The 11087-nt window shown below is 31.5% G+C and overlaps 1 protein-coding gene across 1 annotated transcript in view; it reads left to right on the top strand.

The window, feature by feature from the left end:
- Positions 1 to 2015: 2015 nt before the first annotated feature.
- The window catches only part of LOC107448611 (zinc metalloproteinase nas-15), a gene marked incomplete in the record, with an annotated part of 13414 nt that continues 4342 nt past the window's right edge, over positions 2016 to 11087 (top strand). Inside the window, 4 exon segments of the mRNA XM_043052089.2 lie at positions 2016 to 2200; positions 6145 to 6200; positions 8540 to 8615; positions 10407 to 10524. Coding sequence (XP_042908023.2) covers positions 2119 to 2200; positions 6145 to 6200; positions 8540 to 8615; positions 10407 to 10524 — 332 coding nt within the window.

Genomic DNA, 11087 nt, shown 5'->3' with positions numbered 1-11087 from the left:
TTGGCTAAGCACCCTGTCAATATAAATAATTAATATTATGATATTTCTAATAGTTGTTTGTCAACTTGTTAAAAAAATTTCAATACAATTCATTTGTAAAAATTATTATAACTATATAAATGTAAATTAAAGTTGATGTTATTGATAATTTTTGTTGTGGCATTGATTATTAATAATGAAATGACATAGTTATAAAGCTATGAAATGCTGTTGAAAGTACACATATAAGTACTAATTTATTTTGGCTAAAGTGGGAAAACCATTTAAATGGATAATCCCAAGAAACTGAAGTGGAATGATATACTTGATGATATAAAACTGCATTTGCTTCAAAATTTATGATAATGGTATTTAAAGTTGACATCTTTTAATGTTCGGGAATCGTCAGATGTGAGTAAGGGGAAAAAATGTTATTTAAAACTGAAAACTTAAAGTAGCAAACCTAAATTGGAAAATAAAAGTGAAAAGCAAAACTAGAAAAGCTAGTAGCTGGGAGTGAAACAAAAAATTTAAAATAACAAAAAGGTCAAAGGACGTAACCAGGAAAACTGCAGTTTGACAAGGGAGGCAAATCAGGACAAAATGCATTCATGAGCTAAAGGAAAGCGGTGAGGAACTCGTGTTGTTAACGACAGAATTGACATTCATATGAATGAAATAAGATTCCAGGGCATCAAGATGAGCTTAAGTGACAAGGGTGGAAAAAAAATTTGGCATTAACGAAATTGAATGTATGACCAAGAATCCAACAATGTGCTATAATTGATGTATAAACAGGGTGCGTAGCGTTTTTAAAAAGTGCTTAAAGGTGCTTATTTTTAATTATCATTTTTTAAAAGCCCTTAAAGGTGCTTTTTTCATTGGGTGTTTTTAAAAAGTGCTTAATTTTCCCTTTACCCTGTTGATTTTCGCTACGTATTATGCAAAAAGACTGTTCATATTGTTCTATTCAATGTTTTCACAATTAATTCAACCCCACTCTATTTCGCCGTACCGTCGGTCCTTATCGTATGAAAACGCCATTCGTTTTGTGATTCAAAATTTCATGATTTTTAACAATTGTCGAAAACTATGCCTGCAAAACTAAAGTTTTTTTTTGACATGACATTTAAAACCGTCAATTGTCAAATACTTGCCAACCCTGCCTAATTATACATTTTTTTGAAAGTGCTGAAAAATATTTTTGAGTGCTTAAAAGGTGCTTATTTTTTGTTGAAAAATTTGGCTACGCACCCTGATAAATGAATCTTGAAAATTGACTCAGGCGATAGAGGATTCGCCTTCCAATAAGGTGAACCGAGTTCGAATCCTTGCAATGACTGGTTGATACGAATTCCGCATCCGACTTGCACCGACCCCAGTTCTGACGTGAAATAACGTCAGTAGCAGACGGATCATGGGTTAAGAGTCCCCTTACCGTTAGGCTAACCATTGGAAGTTGCCGTGGTCTTCCTCTCCATGTAACGCAAATGAGGATTAGTTCCATCAAAAAGTCATCCACGAAGGCAAATTTCTTTAAAAAAAACTTGATTCTGGAGTTCCCTTGTTTTCTGTATTGGATTCAAAATTACAAGGCTACGGAGTTAAACATTAGTAGTCGTAAACCCAAAAATTAGGTCGACTGTTCAACGACGGTTATAAAATACATAAAAAAATCAAGCTTTTAAATTAATTCTTAAAATGATTCTGAAGATCTTGGCTCTTTTAACCAAACAGCGTCGTAGTGCAAGGAGATGCAAAAACAGATTTGTCCCCTATCTCTGTAAATGTCTGCTGCTGCGTCTTTGGTCATTTTGACATGATTTATCACTGAAACATTATATCTTAAGGCTACAAAATAAACCTGAATGTGCACTGAATAAACGTGAACATTAACCTTTAGTTTCGAAATTCCAAATGCAAGTACTTTTGTGTTTGGTAAGCATTTTTCTTTTGTATTGATTCAGGAATTTAAGTATTCTAACTTTTATCTTTGAAGACATAAATAATTTTCTTATCTGCCGAAGAATATCAATAATGACTATCGAACCGCACCAGGTGTTTGTACTCTCATTCAAATTTTTAAGTTAACTTTCTTTTCCTTTGAAATTAATTAAGGATCGAAGTATACTTTATAAAATGTTCTGTTTGATTCTGTTAGTGCTTGGTACTGTAGTTGATTTTTGTAAAACAAATCCACCTATTTATCCTTCTGAAAACTGTGAGTATTCATGCATTACTGTTTTTTTTTTTTTACTGAAAATGTCTTGTGCTGAACCTAAATTTATTATTTCGTTTACCAAATGTTATATTCATCTAGCAGGGTGCATCGCGTTTTTAAAAAGTGCTTAAAGGTGCTTATTTTCGTTTTTTAAAAGTCTTTAAAGGTGCTTTTTTATAGGGTGTTTTTAAAAAGTGCTTAATTTTCCCTTTTTCAAAATGAGATTTTTCCTTTACTATGATGATTTTCGCTTCGAATTATGCAAAAAGACACAGTTCACATTGTTCTATTCAACGTTTTCACAATTCATTCAACCCCCAATCTATTTCGGCGTATTGTAAGTCCGTAGCGTAGTTTATGAAAACGCTATTCGTTTTACATGATTCAAAATGTCATTATTTTTGAAAATTGTCAAAAACAATGCCAAAAGGTTTTCTTTTCTTTTTTTTNGTTGGCACGTCTGCCAAATGCTATATTCCTCTAACAGGGTGCATAGCGTTTTTAAAAAGTGCTTAAAGGTGCTTATTTTCGGTTTTCGTTTTTTAAAAGCCTTTAAAGGTGCTTTTTTTATAGGGTGTTTTTAAAAAGTGCTTAATTTTCCCTTTTTCAAAATGAGATTTTTCCTTTACTATGTTGATTTTCGCTTCGAATTATGCAAAAAGACAGTTCACATTGGTCTATTCAACGTTTTCACAATTCATTCAACCCCCAATCTATTTCGGCGTATTGTTAGTCCGTAGCGTAGTTTATGAAAACGCTATTCGTTTTACATGATTCAAAATGTCATTATTTTTGAAAATTGTCAAAAACAATGCCAAAAGGTTTTCTTTTCTTTTTTTTCTTTTTTTTTTTTGACATGATGGTTGAAACAAGATAAAACCGTTAAGAGTCAAAAACTTTCCAACCCTGCGTAATTATGATATTTTTTAAAGTGCTTAAAAATATTTTTTGAGTGCTTGGAAAGTGCTTATTTTTTGTTGAGTAATTTGGCTACGCACCCTGTCTAAATATTACGCAACAGAGAGTTGTGATCGTCAACAATGAATTCCATTCCTAGTGCTACCGTTTAAAAATAAAATGAAATAAATAAAAACATTGAGTAGCTCAGAAAATAATTTCGTTTTATTTATGAAAAGGAACAGTGATGTTCTTAAAGTGAATAAATATTTGAAACCTATATACATTCTAGTCCAATACATTTTGCCATTTTTCTGGGCAGTAGTCATGATTCCACGCGTATAAAATTTTTGTTCTTTGTTGGCAAAAACTGATCTCGGTGATTTTTGAACTCGCCATTCGAAATAAGGCTTTTACTGTTAAAAAATGTTTTATGGAGGGTGTTTTCATTATAAATATAAACAATAACAATCTCGAGCTCAATACCTTCTTTAGTCCCGGTTAGAAAGTTTGCAACTACTTACTACAGCTTATTCTGCGAGGCGATATTTTCAAACGGATAATTTTCTTTTTAATAAAGGAAATAAATTAGATAAATTCTGAGCTCAAATATGTCGTATTTCATGAGATATTAATGTTAAAGTAATTCTGGTGAGTTTGAATGAAAATTTCTGGTGAAAATTTGTTTTAGTTGTTTATAGATATATTGTTAAAAAAAATGACATGGTTGCTAGATTTTAAATAACACGCTTTTTTGGCAGTCCTGATTTGGCCTCTTTCCACTTGTTTATTACTGTTTGTTCTTCTTGCAAGCTGTGCACCTCTTACGTTAGTGTTAGTACCTTTAGCATTGTAAACACAAGTATTGTTAGCATTGTAAAAACAAGTAATAAGTAATCAAATACCACGCTTGCAAGAATCTCAAAACCCAATGATCGCGTTGTGAGCCAAATAGCTCTAAAATACACAGTAACCCGAAAGTATAGGTGGTATGGAGCTTGCAGCGTTCCCTAGTGTTGAAAACACCATCCATAGAGATTGGATCATTGTTGTAGATAACATATATCTCATCCCCAGTGATGATGCTATCAAAAATGGATAATTTTCTTGACGTTTGAGAAGCACAAATTTATTTCGGTAAGAACATGAGGAACTCATGTGTCGATGATGCTGTCATATGAGATTAGACATTAGGTTTTTCAAATTATCATGAACGATAGAATTCGATAAAATTTTATCAAGAGTTGTTATTCGCCGGTTTCAGTTATTGCCCTTATTGTGTCTTCTTCAGTTTAAACTAGTGTGGCGCATCTAAGTACATCTTAATCGAAATTTTGCAAGCCAGTTTTGGCACTGGCGCACTATCAACACATTCTCAACAAACACATCGGTAATTTTTTCTTTCTTGCTTGAATAGGTATTTTAGCTTTTTGATTTTAAAAAATTAAAATGGACCGAAAATTCTGCTTTTATCTTTCCATACTTGAAAGAGCATCAACAAAAAAGTACTGCATAGAATTAATCAAACTTTTTCACAAGCAAGTCTTGCTGTATCAGGTGTCCAAATATATTATGATTATGCGGCTTAAGTTGACTGATAAAAATATAATAATACCTCTGTTGGGAAAAAACTAAATTACTTTTTGAAAAACAATGCAATAATGTGATATACATTACCATGAAAAAATAAAATAAAGAACATACTCAGAAAAAAAAATATTCGAATTCTTAGCGCAGTAGAATGGACAGCTTTTAAACTTTAATAACACTTTTAGTGAAATAACAGTAACGAGTTCAATTAGAGGGCATGCAAAATCATAGTCTAAAAATCATAGTTTTTGATCACATGGTATCATTGAAAGTTTATATCGATCTGTAACATTTACAAACCTGTTTACTTATTATGTCTTATAGTCAGTCGCATTTAAAGCGTTTTCCTGGAAATTACTATTTTTTTTCTTCAAAAACCCCTGCATAGAGTTTGTACATTTTTAATTTAAAACTTTTAATCAATGTCTTTTAAATCGTGATAGTGTAATGACAAGCCATATTTTCAAATCATGCAATAAAGCGTATTTAATGAAAATAACAGTTTCACGGAGGAAATAATACGAGTATATAAAACTGATACGGAATTAGTTTGATTTATTAGTTTGCTTTTTTGAGAGAAAAAAAAGATTTTACTGCATAAAAGAAAGACTTTTCATTATATAGTACCTATTCACTATGTAGCATATGCATATTTTGCCTATCTTAAAGCCAATATTAGCTGTCAGTTCTGATAGGAAAAATACTAATGTCTTTAAAATATAAATTTCGCGATGCATATTTGTGATATTTATTGAAGAATATTCTTCAGTAACATTAAAATTTTAGTATTCAGTCTGCCATTTTTATACAAAGTTACTGCTTAGTTTCAATATGAATTGCATTATATTAGAAAGAAGGTAAACGTTTCCTTGTAAAAAATATTTATATTAAAAGGAAAAAAAAGAAAGAAGCTTTAATTGCATGACTAAAACTATTAGGATATCCCAGGGTTTTCCAACTTACTTAAGGCCGGGCGCCGCAATTAAAAACATCAGTCAAATGGCGGGTCGCAACTTTATCAGAATTTTATATAGGACTCTTTTATGTTTGAAGGAACATTAAATATTACTGTCAGATTTTTATCAAGTTGTACAAAACAAAAGTGCTGAATTACGAATCAAAATAAAAAGTAGATTTTTACCTGAGAAATAATTTTTTTTTGCAACGTTGGTATGTTAAATTTCAAAGAAATTAGTTTTTTTTTAACGAAAGAAAAGTATTTTAAACACGTATAGATTTTTACGAAATTTGTCCGCAAAAAAATGACAACTAATATATTTTATTTCGCGGCCCACAAAAAAGACTTCGCGGGCCAGATGGGGCCCGCGGGCTGCCAATTGGTAATCACTGGGGTATCTCAAACTTAAATAGTCTTTTTCCATTCATAATTATGCTTGACAACTTTGACTATGTCTATGGATTTTATTATATTTTTGTTTTCATTTATTTCTTTTTAGACCATGACGAATTTTTCCAAGGTGATATCTACTTGCGTAATGGAAGCTTAACATGGGTGAGATTTTAATTTTTGTTTTGAAACAAATTTCTTCGACAATATGTTATTATTTTAAGAAAACAAATTCTCATATTATTATTAAAAATTAAACGCAGCTTTTTTTTTATTTATTTACACTGCAGGGGTCCCCAACCCTATGCCCGCGGGCACCATGGCGCCCGTCAATCGGTCTAGGTGCGCCCGTTGCTTGTGCCCAACGATAAAATATTTCAGTTTTCCATTTCCCCATAAAATGCTATGCAAATACATACATAAGTACGCTAGCTCAGTAAAGGTAAAGTTCTTGATAGATTTCTAGATTTATCTGAAGAAATAAAAAATTATCTTGCATCCAAAAATCAAAAATTTTTAGATCTAAGAGATCCTCTTTGGCTAACAGATTTGTCTTTCATAACGGACCTAACGGAAAAATTAAGTAATTAAAACTTGGAGCTGCAGGGAATAGACAAACATATAGCAAGAATGGTAGGGGCTATAAACTCGTTCAGAGCTAAGCTAGTTTTGTGGATATCACATTTGAAAATGAAGTCTTTTGTGCTTTTTCCATACATGATCAATTTGAAAAGCGCTTTCAACAGTTTAATATCATCAAGATATTTGATCATATATTTTGTAAATCCTTTTACCAACCAAATAAATGTAACCATAATAGCAATACACATTTCAGAATTTCTTCAAGTAAGGCGAGAAGTGGAGATAGAAATTTTGGATCTTCAGAATGANATGAGAAATAAATTTTTTTGCACCGTTGGTATGTTAAATTTCAAAGAAATTAGGGTTTTTTTTAACGAAAGAAAAGTATTTTAAACACGTATAGATTTTTACGAAAATTGTCCGCAAAAAAATGACAACTAATATATTTTAATTCGCGGGTCACAAAAAAGACTTCGCGGGCCAGATGGGGCCAGCGTGCTGCCTATTGGTAATCACTGGGGTATCTCAAACTTAAATAGTCTTTTTCCATTCATAATTATGCTTGACAACTTTGACTATGACTATTGATTTTACTATATTTTTGTTTTCATTTATTTCTTTTTAGACCATGACGAATTTTTCCAAGGTGATATCTACTTGCGTAATGGAAGCTTAACATGGGTNTTATCTTGAAAAAATAAATGGTGCCCGCCACTCGACCGATATTCTGGTATTTGCTCTTAGGTACAAAAAGGTTGGGGACCCCTGATTTACAGTATAGGAGAAGTGAATCGAATTTATATTTTTATTACATAAATTCGTATTTAGAAGTGGGAAAAAACAATTTATCGAAGGAATGAGGCAAAACTAGAATTTGTTATTTTTCTTGTAATATTTTAAAATAATGCCTTAAATCAATGAGCTCGCTTAAAGTAAGTTTTAGATTTCTTGTGAAAAACAAAATTTAAAAAGCATGCAATACTAGACGTTTAAAATTTATTGTATCTAAACAAAGAAAAAAAAACTTTACAAGCTAAATGGAATCGCTATTAAAGAAGACAAGATTAAAAATTAAAACTGATTGACCTATGAGTATCAAAGTTTTTCAAATAATTTTTCAATTACTGTCAGTTTCTTCTTGAAATTGATTTATTATTTTTGACTCAAGCAATTTAATAAATGATATTTTAAGTTTTAAAAACGTTTATGTTTTTCCTCTGATTGTTCATTAGTTTACGAACTGCAGATGTGAAGTATATTTTTTGTCATTTTTGAAAAAAAATTGTACTTCATTTTATAACTGCCGTTGAACTGTTGACCCAATTTTTAGGTTTACGATTACTAATGTTCAACTCCGTAGCCTTGTAATTGTGAACCCTGGGTCAAGAATTAGGCGAAATTTTGCCTTCTTGGAGCACTTTTTGATGGAACTAACCCACGTTTGCGTTCTTGTAGAGGAAAACCACGAAAACCTTTCACGGTTAGCCTAACGGCAAGGGGACTCTAACCCATGATCCGTCTACCAATGACGTTTGCGGAAGGTTTTATATACTTTTTTCATTTATACAACTATTTTTGATTAGATTTTCCTAGTAATATAAGCGTCTCTTTCGAACATCTTAAATTCGCTAGTGAACAATATTTTTTATTAAAAACTCGTGTCTGTATTTTTTTATTTTTGAAAGATTATTAACAAAGTTTTTATACTTGAAGTATAGACGAAGTCCTCAATTTATTTTACTTCGTAAATACCTTATGACGCATCATAACTTCTTTATGAGGCCTCTGCTTATACTTTACTTATAATGCCTCTAAAAATAAAATAAAATCTAAAAATAAATTAAAATTGAAAAATAGCAAAAAAGTATGAAACTTCTAGCATTAAATTTGATTGTTACAGAAAACTTTACATTTTCATATAGGACAAATTTGCTACCACGCAGAAAACGCTCAGATGGCCAAACAAAATAGTTCCTTATATTTTTGATGATATTTACAGTAAGTAGATCTTTTTTTTTTCTCCTTTTGTAAGTATGTTACCCTTTTGTTTTCTAACGGAAGTTCATTAGATTAAGTTTTAGTAATCAATTTATAACTCTTTTATTGTAGTAATTTTTGGAAAAATTTATAAAAATTGTAATTATGAATTTATTAAACTTACTTACTTTTGACATAAGTTAATCTCTGTTAACCTCAAGTACGTGCATAGGTTTAAACCTGACTAACTTTCAAACCTAACCTTTTACTTGACACTATCTCTGTAATCTCTGTATCCTCAAGAACGCGCAAGTCCGCATAGTAATGAATCCTTTGATGCATTGAAGATGTATTGGAGAAATGTTTTATAGAAAAGTTAATGTTTATTGTTTGTCAACAGAATAAAAATAATCATTGTACGATTGGAAAATAAAGTGACAAATTTTTAGAGATTTCCATATATCTTTTGTAGGATTGTACCGCTAATTTTTAAAGCATCTTTTATCAATACTGATTTTTTTATATTATTTGCCCGAAATTCATTTTTTTTTCTACCACTAGTTAAAGCTAGTTTTTGTGCTAAATGTCAACTTTTATTTGTTAATTTATTTATTTTAAACTTTTTAATTTATCTAATTTCTATATATGTTTAACTTATAAATATAAGTTTTTTGAAAAAATATTTCTTTTTACAATATTTGTTTGCTTGATTAAAAAAAAATTTAGTTTTATTAGTAAATAATATTTATTCTTTTATTCATATGTCCACGCATTCAGATGTTTTTATCACACAGAAAAATACCAAAGTCAAGCATCACTGGCTGAGATCAGTGTGCGGGTGGGAGACCACTTGGATCACTCTGCGTAGGGACTGAGGGTGTTCAGTATTTTTCCTCATTAAAGTGTGAACCCGTAACGTGTCAGGGGTGTTTCACCGAATGTCTCTGCTTCCCCCTTTTCATGGGCATGGGGATGATCAATCACAGTACTCTCAACTAAGTCTAGATTTTATTACCTACTAGATTGGCACNCTAGAACCAGACCGTAAAGAGCTCGACTTCGCGTGCAAGTCGTTGGGTTACCGAAACGGGGGTGCCATCCCCTCTGCAGAGGATCAAAATTGTGATGGCTTGTTTCCCAGACCGTCGCCAATAGCCCATTGTGCAGCTCTAGTGCGACGTAAATGAACTAACACATCAACAACACACAGAAAAAGATATATTTTTACTTTAGTATTTGCCTAAGTAACATACGTTAAAGACACCTGTGCTTAAAAAAATGACATATGCGAGAATAATACAGTTATTCTTTATAGCCGTAAATCAATTTAAAAGAAAGAAGAAATCGGTTAAAAAGCTTTTTTAATTAATTTTGAATCTATCTTTTAAATCGATTTGTCATTTAAAAAGAAACGAGGCCAGCATTCCTATTACTAGATATTTCTTTCCTATTCCTAGATATTACTTTTTGAGGTCAGCATTCCTATACTGTTTATAATTTTCAAACATATTGAACCATATTGTTAGTATTTGCTGTATGAAATTATCAGAATACAATTCAATGTTAAACCAATTTTCCGATGGGTGTAGAAATGTTTGTCAAATTTATAACAGATAGTCTACAACTTAAGTAACTTCTGCCAATTCAATGTAAGCCTTCACTGTTCACTTACCGAAAAGAAGCTTGCTAATATCCATCTTTTATTTAAATTTAAAATTAAGCTTGCTGCAATTTACTCTTCAATTTAAAATTGTTTAATATGTTTGTATATAATGTTATTCTTCATTAATTATTTTAATTTCAATTTTGCAGCTGAGAGTGAGAAAGAACTGATGCGATCTGCAATGGCTGAATTCGAAGAAAAAACGTGTATCAAATGGGTTGAAAGAACGGATGAAGATTCTTATGTTGAGATATACAGTGACATGGGGTACGTTTTAAAAAAACCTGTTTTAGATTCATTATTTATTCATGGAACTTACGGATTTTATTTTAATTTTTGTCACAGAAAATTTACACCAATGACCCCATTGTCCCACATATGTGTCCCATGGTGAACTGATCGTAAGTCAAGCATTCCTGGCGACGGCCAGTGAACAGGCGGTTGATCACTTTGATTAGTCTGCGAAAAGACCAAGGATGTGTGGTATCGGTTCTCATTTGACTGTTCTACGGAAAAGTTATAGACTTTGTTTTAAGTCGTTGGACAACCAGAGCGGGAAAGCCATCTCCTCTGCAGAGGATCAAAATTGTGATGACATGTCTTCAGATCATTCGCAGCGATGTTTTCCCAGACCGTCGCCAATAGCCCATTATGCAGCTGTAGTGAGACTGAAATAAACGAGTACCACTACTAATCACATAAGTGACTGAAAAGCATCTACTTCTTAAGCTCATACTTTAACGATTCTCAAGGAGATATTTAGAAATTTTCTAAATTTTTTTTAAAAAAATATCTGTATTTTTCCCCGTTTTTTAGCATATATATATATA

Source organism: Parasteatoda tepidariorum, chromosome 8 (genome assembly GCF_043381705.1).
Source record: "Parasteatoda tepidariorum isolate YZ-2023 chromosome 8, CAS_Ptep_4.0, whole genome shotgun sequence".
NCBI classification, from domain to species: Eukaryota; Metazoa; Arthropoda; class Arachnida; order Araneae; family Theridiidae; genus Parasteatoda; species Parasteatoda tepidariorum.
This window is presented reverse-complemented; position numbering and strand designations above follow the sequence as displayed.